Source organism: Symphodus melops (genome assembly GCF_947650265.1).
Source record: "Symphodus melops genome assembly, chromosome: 2".
Lineage (NCBI taxonomy): Eukaryota > Metazoa > Chordata > Actinopteri > Labriformes > Labridae > Symphodus > Symphodus melops.
Window position 1 is genome coordinate 22,236,123 of NC_136692.1, and position 20,116 is coordinate 22,256,238.

Sequence of the window (20,116 nt, forward strand, 5' to 3'; positions counted from 1 at the left end):
AAGACATTGTGAAAAACAACCTCTCAGGAGCCATGTCTTTTGTTGTCATACATCACACTGACACGGTGGTTTCAGGTTTGACACACACCTGAGCAAACGATAGCCCTTGTGTTTCCAAACTCTTGTCAAACCTGTACAACAGCGCTTTCATTGTGAACCAACACTGATGTCCTAGCCTCAAGGCTCCCGCCATGATGTGTTTGGATCCTCTCAGCCCTGGGAGATACACGCACACAAAGAGTGACATTTAGAGCGACAGACCAGCATCAGTCTCATGCAGATTAGTCAGTCCCATTGTGGCTGATATAGAGAGTAAGTATGAGCTGAGAATGGACCGCAGACACTGAGGAGGGCTGAATGACATTGGTGCCACCAAGCCAGAGTCCTGTTAGCATGCCAGCTCATTACAGCTCTTAACAATGCCCATACTGTCAAATCCTGTTCTCCCCTGTTCTCTATTCTCTCCAGCTACTTATCAAAGATATCATTTTCCAGGCAAATGGCATAAAATGTCCCCAGAAGCCTCGACAAAACATCCTATGTTTTCACACTAGGACACGCACAAAGACAGATTTCAGAGATTGATAAAAAAGGAGCAAAAGAGCAGGGAAGAGATGGAACAATAGTTGTATATGTTTTTTGTATTGTGCGTTTTGGCAAAGCTTTCATGCTAATGCAGTTTTACAAATGAAGATCCCTGTAGCATTGAGCAACAATGTGCTGAAGGGAGGCTGGGAGTTTGCCTTCCCAGGCCTGCGGGATGAGAGCAGATTCAGCCGCCGTGGCAGCTGGAGCCACCAACACTCGTGTTGTGTGCTGATCCTCGGATAATGCCAGATGTGATTCCCAGAGGACACCGTGCAAGCAGCTAAAGACTCACACACCATGCAAAGGCAAACATGGTCGGGTGGGGTGCATGTACACAGATGCTCATGTTCACATGCTGACTGACAGGCATTCATAATTTTCTGTTCTTGTCTTTCTCAGGCAAAGATATGATAGTAAGTTACGCAGTGATCCTGACATTTTACAATTGAGGAAACACTGACAGAAAAGCAAGTCATAATGATTAGTTCCTTTTTTTTCAGAAGACTCCTTGAACAAATGTACATAGTTTCTGTAGTATTTCATTTATTTTTGTTTACTGAACAGTTTGTTTTTGCAAATTAGTATTTGCTGAAGTCATGCAAAGCAAAGCTCCTTACTGACTGTGTAATGAAACAAAGTGTTTTCTGCAAAATAAGTCAGACAAAACTTTTGAAACCACCATGAATCTTGCCACATAAGAAACGTTATTACTTGAAGGGTGGAAGAGACGTACTTGAAAGGACTTAAGTTAACTTTAAATGATAATGTATATAGGCTCTAATATTACAGTTTTTTATAAATGAAACTATGAAATTGAACATGCATTTCTAATTGATAACACATGACCTTCAGTTTAAATAGAAGAGAAATAAACTGCTTACACATATTACGATTTTTACCAAGGTGCATTTTTCGTGACTGTGTGATGTGTTTCTCTTGTTTGTGTTTCCACCCAAAGGAAAGAAAAAACGTTAAAATGTGTGAAGGGAACCGATTCTATTAACTATGAGACATAAGCTTTAGTTCCCTTTAGTTCCCACTTTAACAAAAAAGCTGTTGGATCTTTTTTTCGTCCTTTTCTCATAAATAACAGTTTCAGATCTCAGTTGGACTACAGAGAAATGCACACAACTGAGGGAGACTGACATGGAGTATAAAAGTTGTTATATTCAAATGATTTTTCTCGTAGTTTTAAGAGGGCTATAGATTTATTCGTCCTGTTTATTTATTGGATCCAATTAAACTCTGATTTTAACTCAGATGGATAACGAGCTCAGTCATTTCAATCACTCCCCCTACAAAATCTCAAACAGGCACACTGTTTATTTTGGGAGCATTTTAATGATATTTTTGGCTTGATATATTGGTATTCAGGTTCCTGTATATTCACATTTGCTGTGCTGCTTCGTATTTGGGTTGCTATGATTTTTTGGCTTGCCACTGTCAGCCTACCAAGGAGCTATTACATATCTCTGAGGTTGACGCTCCTTCGAACAAATTTACACACGGTTTAAGATGATGAGACCTGACTTTTTGCCAATATTATTCCTACTCATAACACTGTATAGCATCCAGCCGATGATTTTGGCCTTTCTGATGGATGGTTTCATGTGAGAATGTGCTGTCAGTGCATTATATTCACCTCACTGAAACCCCTCCCCCCTTTGCTGTGTTTCAGGGTGACTCTTTGCGGACCAACATCCAGTTGGATTTCGGCGACGGCACAGCTGTGTCCTACTCCAACCTGAGCTGGACCGAGGAGGGGATAAAACACGTCTACAAGTCTGCCGGAATATTCCGTGTGACTGCACTGGCAGAGAACACGCTGGGTCATGACAGCACCACTCTCTTCCTGCACGTCACATGTAAGTGCTGCGATGAAAAACAGTATGAGAGAAGAGGAGAGCAACATGTTTAAGAAACTAATTAGAGGTGCTTCTAGTTATTACATGGGCTCAACACATGGGCCCTAACAAGCAGCAGCAGTTGGTGCACCATGTGACTGACTTTTATCACCCCCTGTTTGCTTGTCAGACTACATATAGGCTGCTCTGTGTAGCTGGTGAAGGTTGTTGGAACTGTAAGCACTCCTAAGGGCCTACTGAGGGGTTTTCTTTTTGGCCTCAGTGAAATGAAAAACACTTTTTTTGCTGGTTCCATGATCAGCCAAATACATTTGAATAAAACATTATCTTTTTATTTCTTACATCAAAATAACTGTATTTTTCTCTTCCTGTAAAACGATTCAGTTGTCTTAGGACCAATGCTGAACTTGTGCATCGACACATTTGACCAATTAAAAAGCTTTGTTGAAGCCAATGATCACAATAAATTCTTCCAAATGTTATGTCCCGCCTTCGATCTTGTGATTAGTTCTCCTTGACGGTAGATAAATATGCAGTTACTTACTCTCAAAGTTTTGTCAACTTCGGTTGACAACATGTTACATTTTATTTTATAAGGCTTTTGTATGGAGGGAGCAACCTTCCACACACCTTTGTGTGGCCATATCTTTGTACACCCCATGTAGAATTATTATTATTATTGTGTTTTTTCAGTTTTGAAAAATGTAAAATATTGGCCACCCTTAAGGGGATTGGTTGGATATCGACTTTTATAGGACTGAAAAACTCAAACATGTCAGGATCCAGCCTTATTTTGTTTCTACAAAACAGTGTATATTGGCTGTTTATAAAGTACACCGAGCTAAAATCAATGAATTGTAGAGTTGTAAAAATAATTTGTCATGCCCACCTTGCATAAGCTTTAGGTAGCTTCTTTGTGGACCATTTCACATGCATGGACACTTCTTTATTGTCTCAAATGTCCACAAATATGCATGTGAATAAAATCATTCATTTATTTTTTTCAGTTAACCTTTGCATTAGGGACTTAGCAGTTAATGCTGCAGATTAATTAAATCTTTGTTTTGATCTGTCATGTTTTAATGATGTAGAGCCTCTCATGAAATGCAGTCTAATTAAAAAAGAACCAAAATCAAGTTTTAACAAACAACTCTCTTGAATAATTTCAACAAAAATGCTTACCTTCATTAAAGTAAGATCGTAGGTGATGTATCCCTGAGATATGTGGCTTTATTACCCATAATTGAGGACTGAGGGTGCACGTTTTAATTTTCCTTCAAGCTGTTTTTATGAGTACACCTGCTTTGTAGAATCCGAACATGTTTTTCTTGTTTTATTTCCCAATGTTTCATAACATAGACAGTCATTGTACCCAAAGCAGCAATGTGAACTTCTCAGTTGTATGTTTTCCATTGCCTAGCTCCAGGTGTTAAAATACTGTATGTTCAACTGATTGACAGCCACATAGTTGATCCATGCTCAGCTCATCTGAAATGATCTGTACTGACCTGTTATATAATACAGCAGCTGTGATGAACAACTTTTGAGAGGAAGGTCATGTCAAGTTTGCTTACGCAAGTTTCACTGTGGGGAGAAATATAGACTTTCAGGCCAGTGCTACTAATTCACCCATAGTCAACTTAGGATGTTATACGAATAACAATGGCTTATTCTGAAGTGGAGACTATTTCCCACAAATTGGCACACACAATGAAATTAGTGTCATGCTTTAAATCTGTAGCAAAGTACAATGAAAAACTATATATTGTTGTTTCTAAGGGAATCATGAAAGCACCTTTCAAGATGAGTACAATCCTCTTTTCGTCTGTGAAGTTTATCTTTAATCTTTTTCTTTTAAATCCGTCTTATTTGACCTCTTGACACCCTGATGTATTAGCTGTCGTGTTTATTTCTGAATTCGGAAACATTTTAGATGGATTTATTTACAGCGTAGGTGATGCTTTCAGGGTAAAAGCTAAAAACTACGACAAAAATTTCTCTGCTGAGCATATTTAAAATCAAATCCCTCGCTCTTCCTCTGTCATTCACACACACACACTGAGTATCTGAAAGTGGGGATAAAGATTAGTTCTGGTTAAAGAGGATGAAAGCTAACAGAAGTCTCAGCGAGACGGAACACCCCACACTACAGCACTACACAAACCTTTGGCAGAGGTTTTTTTTTTCACCAGAAGTAATGTAGAACATCCGTCCACAGCAGGAAACGTCATCCCTGAGATTAGTGTAAAGCAATAGGCTGCTGTCAGGTACTATTAGGTTCTTGGTATGGAGGCTTGAAGCATTACCTGTAACAAATACAGACAACATTTCAATGTTTTTTCGAGTTTAAATGAGCAGCGTGTCAAGGTGCTAACACCGAACTTCCAAATCTACAAGGACCTTTAACTGCAACTACTTGTTTAGTTGCCACCACTAAAAACAGTCAGCCAACATCTTGAATTAATCTTTCATTTTTCAAAACGTGGAGTAAATAAATGGTCAGAATGGAATAGAAGGTCATGATGTCTCCATATATCGACTTTTTTTAATTTTACAAACAACAGCAAAGAAAACACATTTTGAAAGAGACGTTGGTCTTTTTACCTTTTTTTAATCAATATGATAGAGAGGTGTGAAGCTTTCCATTCGGCACTTATTTCACTTAAGTGCAAGTGTTGCAGACAGAGAGTTAGTGGAGTGGTTTGCAGGTGAAGTAGATTGTAGGAGATGACACCTTTGGAAATCTGGAAAAACACAAGGGATAAACATGACAATGACTGTTCAGGGTTGGTCCTTTACAACAGCTGCTAAAGATTCAGTAATTTAATGCTGTCCTTCTTAGGATTTAAAAGACGTTTTTTCAGCCATGCATGCAGTTCATTATCAATGTATCAAACCAAAGTGTTTGTTAATGCACCATCTTTTTCCTTGTTTCTCCTGAGGAAATCAATGGCTGATGTCACTTAGTTAAAAGCACAACAGACAGAATTAAAAATGACTGAAGTGTTCCATTTGAGGATATCCTCCTCATAACAAACATAAAGACAAAAGTAAACTTTCATTGATTGTCATTCAAAAATGACCTCACTGCCACAGATTGATGGATCTAAAAGAGTGTAGAATTAAATGTGAAATGAATATAAAGTATATTTCATATCCTGCCTACCATCACATTGTGCAGATTGGTATAATAGATATGTCGAACGTATAAGTGTTATTGCTTGAAATGCAACTTTCAGTCAACCCAACAAAAGGCCAAGAGCTCGAGCTGAAGCGGGGTCTTAAGCCACTGGACAAACAGCCAACACTTCTTCATAAATTCAAATCTGTTGAGCAGTTAACTTCTTCTGTAAAACTTGGTATTTTTGAATGAGTGTGTATGTGACTTCTGGAGCTTTTGCAGCCTGCCTCAAGTGAACCCTGAATGAACTGCAGGTTTTTGCACTTCCAATTTTTCTTAATTTGGCCCATGAAAAAAAAGTGTTATAGTTTTATTTTTTTTGTGTACCCTCAAATTCTGGTTTCAAATTGCAAATAAAGTCCACAGTGTCTGATACGGTGAGTAACTATTATAGTGACGGTGGCATCATGTGAAATTGTATAAAAATGGTTTCACTGCCAAAGACCATACATTTACAAACTTGAAGGAATATTGTATTTGGGGAAAAAATAAATAAACACACTCTTTTAAGATTATAGTATATGGGTGGATCTTATCCCAGAATGCAGTAGCTAAGATGATGTAGCAAACACCCTGAAAAGGGTGCTGGTGAATCACACACGGAGAAACCTGGTCACACTTTCATGCACCCCTTGGACAATTTATCTTTTCACCTGAGGTGCGCATCTTAGGACTGTGAGAGAACATCCCATCACACTATGCTGTCTTACAAAAGGGATGATGTCTGGAGTATATCTCGACCTGAAACGAGCTTTACACCATGTGAGCTTATTCCCTAAAACAAAGAGTCAATCATGTCTCATCAGAAATAAAAACTTGGATGATTTTTAACACTTTGTGTTGTTTCTTTCTCAGGTCCAGTTGAGCATGTCCAGCTTCTAGCTCCCTTCGTGGTCATAAGGAACAAGGAGGTGAACATCACAGCGGTGGTTTTACCCAGCCACTCGCGTACTGTCACCTACTTCTGGTGGCTTGGGAACAATACTGAGGTAATTCTTTAAGCACAAGGCTTATTAATAAGTTTAACTATTAATCAAGTTTTTAAAACATGACACAATATGTGGCATTTAAGGTCAAATATATGTTTAAATCAAGGAAGTGCTGGAATAAAGCTAATTTCAACTGACAAAATACCCCCATGAGCCTGTATATGTTACAGAATAGGATCAGACTTTGAGAATAAACATGAATGAAGTGAAATTAAGTGAAAGCTTCAAAGAGTGTCTGCTGAATTAAAATATTTATGATCCAGTTATCTGCTAGCATATCATGGTTTATTTTACTTTCACCCCATCTCCATTCAACCAGGGTGCTCAAGGTTCTGACACGTCATGTGACTTACAGATCACTTGACACATCACCTTCATCTTCACAACTTACATTTAAAGGAGACTATGAAGGCTTTCAAATTAGTAATTCTGTACAGCCCAGAAATTGTACATTTTATTCTATAGCAGTTTTAACAGATTTCATTTTCTTACTACAAACTAAAAGGGCTTCTATCCGCCTAAATAATAACTTTCAATTTAATTCAGTTTATTAAGGAAGGGGACATTGCAAATTAATAAAAAACATGGGTAGAAATGCCAGAATTATTCAAAACGCCACGTTTCACCTGTAGTGAAGTGTGGCCCTGACGAATAAACAAGGAGAGACAAAGGAAAAAGAGCGATAACATAAACAGAAGATAACTTAGCTCAAAACATGACGCAGCACAGAACAAAGCAGAACAGTTTACGAGGTAAAACAACAGGACAGAGACACAGATTAGAAAACACATTGACAACACATACATATCATGAAATGAAACAAAATAACGAATTGCATTTTTTTTGTTTAAAATGTGTAAAATCTTGAATTAATATTTCTATTTAGGTGGTTGGAAAGAGAAGTCAGCACAACCAATGCTGATTTTTATGGTCTTTTTTTTTATTTGTCTGTTTTAAGGATAAAAGAATGCATCATAATCGTATTTTAGGTCAAATGAGGGAAAATAGTCACAGCCTGCAAGTATCATAAAAAGCAACCTGCTCAGGGAACTCGCACACCAGTAAAAATCTGTTCCTGGATCATTTCTCTTGCAGTAGTTGCTGTCATTGCTATATTTACATAGCACGTCTCAGCAGCCAGTTGTGAAAGTTCAACGTGACAGTCCCTCTCCCTCTGCCTGACACTGCGGCAGACCTCCCTGACTTGTCTGCTGTCATGTTTACATTCAAACACTGGAGGCGCTGGCAACATCTGCTCCTTGTCTGAAAGGAACTCAACAGCCAGCAGTTCTGTGGGGCTTTGCTTTGACACTGATAACATGTTGCTAATTCTATGACACAACATTAAGAGGATAGGGCATTACAAAAGAGAAAAAGCTTGCTCAGCATCATTTACAAGACCTGCTGAATAAATCCAACCTGACTTGGTGGGCCATTAGATTTTATGTATTTCCTGTATCACAGTTATCCTCTAACTAAAAAGACTAGCTTGGCAGCCATGAAAGAGAGACTTACATCATCAACTTCAACTTTAAAATGCCTCTAATTTTGGGATATCATAAATTGAAAGTGAAGTATAGTTGACCTTAACAAAAAGTCATCATTTGACCAAACTTTATTTATCTCAAACAAATCCCAGAACATACCTCAATAGTGAAACAAGTCAACACCTAACACCATCCTGATAACCAAATAACAGCCTTGTTAGAGCCTGAAATGTTACAACAACCCAAAATGATATTTAAAAAATGTAACAAAACCCAAATGTAATACTTGGTCGATTATATAACAAAATGTAGAGCCCAAAACGTAATAACTTTTTTTTCCCCAAAAATGTAACAAGTTGTTATATTATTAGGAGAAAAATATTTTGCCTGCCCCATAATGTAAGAACTAACCCAAAATGTAACAACTTAATTTCAGGCAAAACGTTATTACCTTTTGGGCTCAGCATTTTGTTACATTATCGACCAGTTATAACATTTCGGGTAGGTGTTAAATTTTAGGCTCTAAAAAGCCTGAAATGTTTGGTTAGAAAGGCACCGGACCCCGGAGTAGATGGAAACTGTCATGCTGGTGCATTTAAGAGGCTTTATTTTGGAATAATTAGCTTTCAGAAAGTGACTAGTAACAAGGCAAGCAAACTTGAAAACGCTAGGTTGAAGGTAGGTGGATCAAGGCTCAATTGAAGACAAATCCAAGGGCAAAATGAAAGGCAGGACACCAACAAAGCTCATGGCAACTAGGATGACCTGCCTAAAAAAAAAAGAAATAAAAGGGAAACTTACCACTGTTCATGGCGTGAAACTGATGAGGGAATAGGAGACATGGGACCTAGGAAGGTCAGACAATCGCAGAACTGGTTAGGATGGTGGAAATGTGCTTTAAATTGAAGGAAGGTTAAGCCAGAGTATGTGGTGGGAAAACAAGGTGTAGAATAACAGGAAGAACAGGAGGACATACTGTGACAATTTTGTACCTTTTGTGCTTTCAGCCTGTAATTACATTGGACGGGAGTATCTCATACACCTTCCCCAGCGAGGGAATGCACACCATCACGGTTCAAGTGGCTGCAGCTAACGCAATACTGCAGGATACCAAGACCATAGCAGTCAAAGGTCAGTATGTTGTTTTTTTCTGCTTGTGTCCTGGGGCTCAGACAATCTTGCAGAACTTTGTACTGCTGGCATCTCCTAAGTTTTAAGTTTTATGCAAAGCAGTTAGATACTTCCAAATACATCATTCTCTAACTATGCTGTCTTGGAAATAAAACTGTCCCTCTTTTCGTAAAATATATCACATTACTGTTAGACCCTCTGAAAAATATGTCTTTATTTGAAACCAAGTAATGCGGCAGCAAGTGTCTTTAAGAGCATGTGATTTATCACCAGCAGAATGGCTGGCGTAAAGCTGTGACATTTTCTAATTATCTAGAAGTGCATCTGCTACATTTAGCCAAAGGGAAGTGTGGGGGATGTGAGGAAGCCTCTTCTTTTCATCAAGTGTTAACTACCTGAAACTCAGCTTGAACAAAATGACAGTTGGCACTGCTCTCTGAGAATAATGCCCCCGGATCTGCGTGAATTAATGGCTGATTTTCCCCTGACTCTCCTCGACAGAATTCTTCAAATCTCTACTTTTATCTTTCTCCCCTAATCTGGACGAGTTCAACCCCGACATACCCGAGTGGAGACAGGATGTGGGGAGAGTAATTAAGAAGGCTCTGCTCCAAGTGAGTGATTTTCGTTTCCTCTGTCCCTCGCCTTCTCTTCTGTCTGTCTTTCTGCAAGTCTTTTTATCTCCTACCTTCTCTCTCACCATGATATTTCTGTATTATTTCCTATGCTCCTATTACCTCCGCTGCCCATTACTCTGGGCTCATTGGTGCGGCACTACAACGCCCTTAGGGGCACCCAGTGATTCATCATGAGACAGGTGTGACAACGCCTCGGCTTTCCTTCTCCCCCAAGATGGCTTCATTGGGGCAGATTCTTTCATTTCAAAAGTCATCAATTAAATGATCCCAGGACTTCAAGTGCAGGGTCTTGTGGGGGACCTGTGATGTGATGGTAGCTGTCACTGTGTCTAATGTATGTGTGTGTATGTGTGCGTGCTTTAAAGTACTTGAACGTAGGAGGGGTGCAAGTGCTCTCAGCGTGTGTGGGAAGCTAACCCATCATTGTTAAGTGCTACTCATCTCCCCATTGACAACTCATGAATAGCTGACTGCATTTGGTTGTAATGTGCTCTTGCCTATCTCACCAACATATTGACCATTAAAGCTGCAGGTGGGCGCTGCTGGTGGACTATTTAAATGAGTGAAAAGAATCTCATGTATAACCGGGATAACCCAGACTTAGGCCTCTGCTTTTGAGCTTACTGATCTCCCTGTTTAACATTATGGGTAATTGCTGAGCATTTTTCAAGCATCAGAAATGTTGTCATTGAGTTAAATGTAAACTGGATATTGGTCCTACATGTCTGTAAATTTGACTTTTTGACTGATTGCAAGTTGATCCTTTGCTATTAATAACAAAGCTAATTTCCAGATTGGATCTTAGAGTCACATGACCGTTTACCCCTAGTGCTAGGGACCTTTTTGGGAAACATATTGTCTGTCCCCCTGCAGTTGGAGTTTAAACAATGGTCTTTGTTGCCAATGGGAAAGGGCATCAGTGGGTTAAGAATTATAGAACACTGGCTAATCCACCACAGCTTGGTGAACAAAAATGGGGACCTCTTTAACATTGCATGTGTATGCCAACTACTAACTATGATACTGATGGCAAGCCATTGTTTAGCTTTCCATTCACACGGTGCCAGTCAGATGACAGTCAAACCTCCACTAGCCAAGGCAAAACAGTCAGTGATGAAACGGTCTTTGCAAAATATGTAATAATGAGTTTTTAACTAGGTTTTAATGCTTATTTTCAATGGGATTAGAGTAGTGTCAATAATGTACCTCTCAATTCTGATGGCATATAACTCTACTTCAAAACACATTTTAAAAGGCTTTTAGCAAAAAAATATGCCTAGAAAAAAAAAATAGCTTGTTTTTCTGAAATAAATATTTCCATCAAGATCAGCCATAACAAGTTATTAAATTATTCGGACAGGATCGATATTAACAACTTCATAGACGCTCTGATCTTGTTTATGTTTGACCTCATAAGACTAAAGCCGTATACACTTCTCTTAGAAATTAATCTCCAAGGTTAATGAGGCAGTTTGAAGCTTATAATGGCATGCATACTGGCACGTTCTGTGTAAGTTCATTCACATTTTGTTGTGTGGATGGAATGAGGTCAATATTTCTAAAAGTTACATTCTTAGTCCTGCTCTCAGTATAAGCAACCATTAAGGTTACAATATTAGTTGTCACTTTCCAGAAACAGATCCGTAGGGGCAGGGCGTATGCCGTATGACTGAGCAAAACCGTGGTACAGGAGGATTATGGCGTGCATTAATTAATGTGAAAAAAAAGTTCTGTGTTGCGTTTTTCTCCAGGTGTGTCTTTCTTCTCCTCAGCCTTTCTTTCTATGCTCCAGTCGAGGAACACTAACACAAGGTTAATCCAGGGAGGAAATGGATATGAATAGCAATTATGTTTTAAAGACAACACATGTTTTTCAATGAAGGTTGATAAAAGGTATCATGCAGTTTCTATGACACAAATTAAATTGAGGGCTCTACCAGTGATTGTTTAGCTAGTTTTGCTTAAATATGTAGGCATTCTAACAGGGCCTCCCTTGGGGTGAAGAAACCTCACAGTGTGTGAAAAAAATGACAGCTTCAATATTTGTTATTTATTGCATTACACTAGTTGACAGAGGCTGATATGTCACATATGTTGGAATTAATCTTTTCACTTTACTCTGCAAGTCTGACATCAACTCCTGCCGATATGAGCCTAGAGCTGACACAGGCTTCATTTTCAGCTAATATATTATCCAAGTGGAGACAGAGAGGGTGATTTTTCTGAAATGTTGTCAGGTTTAAAAACACTTGCTTGGGAGAGAGGCCGCAGTCAGACAAGTGATGGCTTTCAACTTAGTAAACAACTTTGCAACAACAAAACAGGTGATGAGCGAGAGAACAACTCGCAATCAAAGTCAAGGTCTATTAAACTGAGGTGCTGCGTGGCCCTGCTGCTGAATCGTAGAAGTCATGACTCTGCACTCTTCACCCAGGCTTGTTGTGGTGTGGCTGCTACTCCTGAATGCACATTCAGTAATGGAGGTTATTTCATTTCACTCAGTCTTTCTTGAATCACCTTCCTCTCACATCCCCTTAATGTTCCACCGCTTAAACTCATTCAGTTTGCAATGTCCCTTCTCACCAAAAGCTTTCCCTGAAGGTTGAGCTACTTTTCAAGCTATCCTTTCCAGATTGGTGCCCTGAAGGCACCAAAATCAATCAATCAATCAATCAATCAATCAATCTTTATTTATATAGCGTCAATTCATAACAGGCGTTATCTCAAGACACTTTACAAAAGCAGGTAAAGGACCTTACTGTTTGTCTGTTAACATTAACAAAAGAGCAGGTAACAAGACCATGCTCATCGTTATAACACTTCATCATTCTTCCCTAAAGGCACAAAAACAATCCATCAAACAACTTGTGATGAGTACTGTTGATAACTGGCCTTACATATTCATATAGAAACAAATTATCTTCATAAAACTTTGTTCGGTAAAGGTTCAAGGTTCAAGGTTCTTTATTGTCAATTCCAAAATATGTCAGACGGTGCAATGTAGATAAAAAGGTACGGTAAATAAAATAAAACAAGGTAAAAAAGATAAATAATATTTACATTAATAAAACTAAATGTGCAAAAAGTACAAAGTTAAATAAAATGGAGTATAAAACAAGATTATAAGAAAAGTGAAACTTGTGCATGCGTGCAATGTGCAATAAGTGACCAGGGTTCTGTTTCAATGTTCAAACAGGAGGAGGTTCCAATGTTCAGTGTTCATGGGGGCAGAGGGGAAGGAAGGGAGGGAAGAGAGGGAAGAGAAGGGAGAGAGTTCAGCTTCCTGACAGCTTGGTGGAAGAAGCTGTTTCTCAGTCTGGTAGAGTCGGCCCGCAGACTGCGGTACCGTCTCCCCGATGGCAGGAGGCTGAAGAGGCTGTGTGAGGGGTGGGTGGGGTCACTCACAATGCGGGTTGCTTTGCGGGTGAGGCGGGTGCCGTAGAGGTCCAGAAGAGAGGGGAGCGGGAAGAGAAGAAGCCGCTGGAACATTAATGATCATTACACCACTGACTGATGATGTTTTTGGTATTTTGGTATTTGGAAGCCTCGTTTCCACCAAGTGGTCAGATTAAGTGTGAAACTATTCAGTTTGATATGGTTTGGCATTTGTAAGTGTTACCACTGTTAAAAGTTGGGCTTGATACCAAAATAACCACCTCATGCTGTCCTACTTATTTTGCTACTCTCCTTTTGGACTGCCAAGTGTACCGATCCGACCCTAAAGGGTAGAGCTAGGTGTTGTGTTCTAAAAGCTTATACTTCTCCGGCCAGTAGGGGGCATAGTGGGACAGTTGCTGCTCTAGAGAGATATAGAGTGAGAGAGAAGAAAAAGAAAAGGAATGTGTTGAGAAGAATGTGCGCCGACATTAAAGAAAGTTAAACGAAGTCCTCTGTTCGTGATGCTTTAAGTTTGCCTGACAAATACACAACAAATTGGCGACGAGGATGGCCGTGGCTTCTACTCCTTTGCCTCCCTCATTCCTACAATGTCCGGGAGAACCTACGATGCCGTTTGGAACGTGGCTAAAGATGTTCGAAAACTACCTGCTAGTGATTGACGTGGAAGGAGCCAAGTGGCCTGATGCCCGAAAGCGTGCTGTATTGCTACACAGCGTCGGAACCGAAGCACAGAGGATTTTCTACACTTTGACTGAAACAGGGACTACTTACAACCATGCTGTTGCTGCCTTGAAAGCGCATTTTGTGCAGAAGGTAAATGTCATTGCTGAAAGACATAAGTTTCGCCAACGTGCACAAAGACATGATGAAAGTATTGCACAATATGTTTCCGCGCTGCGTGAGATGCTCGTATTATGTGAATTTGGAAATGCAGAGCAAGATATGTTAAGAGACCAGATTGTGGAAAAGTCTTACAATGGACGCATACGTGAACGTTTGCTGCTCGAGGAACAACTCACACTCGATAAAGCGATTCAGATTGCCAACCAAGTGGAATCAGCCGCGCGCAACGCCAGCACGTTTTCACATAATGAAGTACAAGTGAGGGAAATGAATAAGCTGCCAAAGTTGGAAAAACAGCGCCCCTACAATGCAGGTAATCCCAGAAAACGTGACTCAAACACTCAACGGGCACGTAAATGCTACAGATGTGACTCAGATAAGCACCTTGCAAATTCACCGAACTGTCCTGCTGCAAATAAAACATGTAAATCATGTGGAAAGACTGGGCACTTTGCTAAAGTGTGCCGTTCAGGTCAAAAACATGAGGTGAAGGAGATTGTTATCCCAGAGCTGACTGTGCTGTATCTGAAAGATGCTGTGCCACTAGAGAGAAAAATTCTGTGCACAATAGAATTAGGTTTACCTACCAATATGCAGCCATTTAAGATGATAGTGGACACTGGATCTTCAGTGTCATTGCTTCCTGCTTGTGTTTATTGGAGCTCATTCAGTCACATCCCGCTAAAACGCACAGACATTCCTCTAGTCACCTACTCGAGGCAGAGAATCCCAGTACTTGGCTGTCTGAACATCACTGCATTTCATGACGGATGTTCTGCTCCAGCCACTTTCTTCATTGTAAAGTCAGGTTCGCTGCTGCTGGGGTTGGACTTAGTTGAGGCACTGGAAATTATGATTGTGGGAAGGAAAGTAGTACCGAAAGCAGAGTTGATGGTTAAGGAGATAACTGTTCAACCAGCAACTGCAACTGCACCTCCACCTGACACTACAGCCTTGCCTCTGTCTACCATGGGCTGTGTGAAAGACTTTGTACACAAAGTCAAAGTAAGAGATGATGTGAAACCTGTGCAACAAAAGTTAAGGCGGTTACCTTTCTCCGTCAGAGATGCTGTTTCTGCAGAATTAAAGCGCCTGCTGGATGCTGACATCATCGAGAGGATTGATGCATCTCCCTGGGTGTCCCTAATTGTGGTGACTCAACGCAAGAACTCAGAAAGAATACGGATGTGTACTGATCTCAGAGAGCCCAACAAAGCTGTAGTGACTGATTGTTACCCTATTCCACACATTGAGGAGCTCTTTTCAGAGCTCAGAGGAGCATCTGTGTTCTCAACCATTGACCTTGCAAATGCTTACTATCAGGTCCCTCTGCATGAGGACAGCAGAGACCTGACTGCTTTTATAACACATGAAGGGCTCTTCAGATATAAGCGAGTTTGTTTTGGGCTAGCATCAGCGCCGTCAGCATTTCAGAAAATGATGTCCATTGTGCTGAAAGATCTGCCTGGAGTTCAAGCATATCTTGATGACATCATTGTTTTCTCATCTTGCCGTGCTGATCATGAAACACGCCTGAAAGCTGTACTGTGCAGACTACAGGAATCTGGACTGCGTCTGAATACTGAAAAATGCAAATTCTACCAAAATAAGCTAACTTATCTGGGGCATACCATAAGTAGGGATGATCTGCTGCCGACTGATGACCACATTACAGCTATTCGTGATGCACCTGCACCCAGTGATACTGCATCTCTCAGGTCCTTCCTGGGCCTGACATCCTGGTACGCCAAGTTCATACAAAACTATGCAACTGTTGTGGAACCAATGAGAGATGTGTTGCGCACCGCTACATTTCAATGGACTGATAACGCCCAGCGCAGCTTTCAGCAGGTCAAACAGCTAATTACTGAAAGTCCAGCGCTGGCCCTTTTTGATCCCTCACTGCCCATCATCGTGTCCACAGACGCCTCAGACTATGGCATAGGTGGTGTCCTCACCCAGATGCATCCAGACAACTCCGAAAGGACAGTGGCTTTTGCTTCTCGCTCTCTGAGTACAGCTGAGAGGAAATACTCAGTGGTAGAAAAAGAAGCGTTGGCCTGTGTCTGGGCTACAGAGCGTTGGAGGACTTACTTATGGAGGACAAAGTTCACTTTACAAACTGATCACCAGGCTTTAACCACACTACTGATGACAAAAGGCATGGGGAGAGCTGGCATGAGGATAGCACGGTGGTCTGCCAGACTGCTCTGCTTCAACTATGATATTGTTTACAGACCTGGTGCTCAGAATCATGCAGCAGACTGCCTTTCCCGCTTGCCGCTGCCAAACAACCAGGAGTGCTCTTCAGAAATGGAACCGGAGACTGTTGCTGCCATCTCCACCCTCCTGACTGCCATTCCTATATCTGACTTCAAAAAGGTCTGTTCCTCCTGCCCAGAACTACGTCAGCTGCGCAGCTACATGGCGAAAGGGTGGCCTGCATCATCCAAAGGCCTGCCTATAGACATGTTGCCTTATTATCAGGTCAGAAACGAACTGTCTGTACACGACTCACTTGTTCTGAGAGGGGGTCACAGAATGGTGGTGCCAGTAAGTGTGCGTTCTCACATGGTACACCTGGCACATGAGAGCCACCAAGGCATTGTTCGTACTAAACAGAGACTGAGAGACTTGTATTGGTGGCCTAAGATGGATGCACTGGTGCAGTCTGTTATTGCAACATGTGTGTCATGTCAGCTGAATGATAAATCAACAAAGACAGCTCCTGCTCCGATGACACCAGTTCCTTTACCTGATGGTCCTTGGCAAAAGCTTGGACTGGACATTGTTGGCCCATTTGAGACTGGTCCTGCGGACTGCAAGTTTGCTATTACCATGGTGGACTACTATTCAAAGTGGCCAGAGGTGTGTTTTGCTCCACAGTGCACTGCGGCTACAGTGATTGCCTTCATGAGGTCAGTGTTTAGCCAAAAAGGAAACCCGATATCGGTGGTGACTGATAATGGTCCACAGCTTACCTCCTCAGAACTGTCCTCTTTCATGAAAGAACGAGATATCCAACACATCAGGACCACAATTTATCACCCGGAAGGAAACGGGGCAGTAGAGAGAATGAACAGAGTGTTAAAAGAAACCATTCTTACTGCAGAGAGAGTGAAGGCTCCTTGGAAAACCCATGTCACCGAGTTTCTTCAAGTTTATAGAGCTACACCACATGCAACCACAGGAACATCACCTTTTGAGCTCATGTACGGAAGAAAGATGAGAACAAAGCTCACTATCCAGCCAACACTCACTGTTGTTCAGGATAAACCACTGAGAGACAGAGTTGCAAAGAAACAGTTACACATGAAAACATATACGGACATGAAGAGACATGCCAAGACTCCTAAACTGCACCCAGGGAGCCTTGTGCGTGTGAGAAACCCCCTGCACACCAAGAAAGGAAGGTCCAAGTTCAGTGAACCTCTTAAAGTGACAAAACAGAAGGGACATCACAGCTACACCTTGAATGACGGGAAGACTTGGGATGCGTCACGCCTGTCTGTACTGCCGGAGACCTTTGTTCCTATAGCAGAAGAACCTGAGCCTCCAGAACCTGCTATGTGTGACAGCACACAGAATAGGAGCCAACGCAGTAGAAAACAGCCAGCTTGGATTAAAGACTATGTCACTTGAGCATACTGTATGTGAGGGACATAAGTGTTCATAAAACTAAAATAACTACTGCTAATTGTTATGTGAAGTTACATGCAGGTTATAATAACTACAGAAGATGTTGATATGTTCAGGTTATAACTACAGAGCTTACTAGTTGTGGTAAGAAAAACATTTTGATAATACCCCACGTTATTTTGAGGTAAGTGGAATGCTTTTAAGAAAGGGGGAAATGTTGTGTTCTAAAAGCTTATACTTCTCCGGCCAGTAGGGGGCATAGTGGGACAGTTGCTGCTCTAGAGAGATATAGAGTGAGAGAGAAGAAAAAGAAAAGGAATGTGTTTAGAAGAATGTGCGCCGACATTAAAGAAAGTTAAACGAAGTCCTCTGTTCGTGATGCTTTAAGTTTGCCTGACAAATACACAACACTAGGCAAACTGCAAGTCAGTTCATTGGTAAAACAATCGTCAGTTTCCGTGCGACAGAGATTACAAAGGTTCACACAAAACGTCCTATGATTAAATATTCTTTGGATTTCAAGAGTTAATTCAAGGCTTTTTTCATTTTCTTTGCATAGCACTGACCAATCGACGACCTCAGAGGTGCTGCCCTTGATTTACTGTACCGCTTTCTTCGATCTGTTGAAGTTGTTTGTGCTACACTATATCACATCGCTATGATGTCACACTATTAGGTAGCAAATGCAGCTATCATCATCCAGCCAAGGTACTATTTGCTTTGAAAAGATAAGCAAAGTCAAGGTTTATTGACCAAACCAAACTACTTCTGAACCAGATCAGACCACCTAGTGTACCCCTATCGTCTTTTTTTATTAGTGTTAACCCCACACTGTCTGTATCAGTTGTGTTGGAATAGCATCTGCAGCTTATGTTTACCCTACATGTTTGTCAAATATGCTTGTATGCTAATATGCTAAAATAGCAATCATGGTTAAATATAACATAGTTGAGTGTCATGATCTTTACACTGTTTTGTGTGAGTTCATAAGCATTCTAATTGTAGCACTTAGCTCAACATGCCATTGTACCTTTGTTGAGCCCACAGAGCTGCAAGCTTGGCTGAAGCAGTAGGCAAGCATGCATAAACATTCGGTTATGCAACTCAATAGTTGCTTTAATATTATATTGCATTGGCAAACAATTAGATGGTACATCCCAAAGGGTTTTTCTCTATTTTTACAACATATGAAAGCAGAACTACAGCATAGATAGTAGCATGCAGAATTTGGAGCAGTATATCGAGGTGTAATAACTTTCAGTTTGCATGCATGTGGTTTAATTTCTGTGCTGAATCTCTCAAGAGCTTATCTCTTTGAAAAAGTATTCCCTTCAAATAAACCTGCAAAATATTGCACTGTGGAATGTTTGAATCAAACCAAATTGAGCCATGCTCCCCTGCAGCAGGTAACCTCATCATTGTTGAGTTTTCTCACCTCTTCCTCCATACCAACCAAATCATATTTTTGTATTCATCCCTATGTTTGCAAAGCATCAAAATGGAGGGCTCCATAGGAACCAGGCAGGTTTTTAAACTAATGAGTGATTGCAATGACATCTCGCATGGCCAAAGTGTATTGATTTTCTTCTCCGGGTAAATTGCTTCTTCTGTCATCCAATTCACTGTAGCCTCACTGCTCTCAATGCAAGTCTTGCCCATGGCCACTTCTTTGGTACTCAAATAGTGATTCCTGTGCTTGATAATTGATGTTATCTGGCTATGCCCACTCAATTGTCTGCCCAGACCGCTGAGAAAACATAAAAACATCACAGGCTCTAAAATAAAGAGTGATTTCCATCCAGGCTTCATTTTTCAGAGGGTATTTGTATTGTATTGTGTGCTTCATTTTCTTGTATGATTGTTGAGAGTAGAGAGCCTGAAAAACGTATTTCTCGAAACAAAGAGAGAAACATTTGCAAGGCTAATGCTTTATCCCTCACAGGTAATTAAGACTTAAGCATCCTTGGAAACTGAGAAAAAGTTACAGCTCTATCACATCAAGTGTGTTTGGGGTTTTTTTAAATCCAAAAATATGCAAGAAGGGAATGTGTGTGGATTCACAGTTGTGTAACATTACCATATGTCTCTATGAAAACTATTGCAGCCAAAATTAAGACTTAAGAGAACTTTCACTCGTTTTTATGACAAAGCTCCCATGCAGGAGTTAAAGCTGAGTTAAAGTGAAAATGGGATAATGCTATATGCTAGGAATGCTATGTGCGTTATTTTAAATGATGTCATGGGAATCTAACCTAATCTAATCTAATCTAACCAAATAGATTCGTGTTGTCTAATAAATGTAAATACCAAGAGATTCTAACTTACATTTTAGATGAAAAAAATCCAGTATCATGAC

General features: G+C 40.5%; 1 protein-coding gene across 2 annotated transcripts in view; it reads left to right on the plus strand.

The window, feature by feature from the left end:
- Positions 1-20,116, plus strand: part of sorcs3a (sortilin related VPS10 domain containing receptor 3a) — a 215,332-nt gene that overhangs the window by 182,249 nt on the left and 12,967 nt on the right. For both annotated transcript variants that reach the window (XM_079337755.1, XM_079337756.1), the window contains 4 exons: positions 2,267-2,453; positions 6,490-6,623; positions 9,118-9,241; positions 9,743-9,855. In XM_079337755.1, the coding sequence (XP_079193881.1) occupies positions 2,267-2,453; positions 6,490-6,623; positions 9,118-9,241; positions 9,743-9,855 (558 nt within the window). The remainder of the gene's footprint in view (positions 1-2,266; positions 2,454-6,489; positions 6,624-9,117; positions 9,242-9,742; positions 9,856-20,116) is intronic.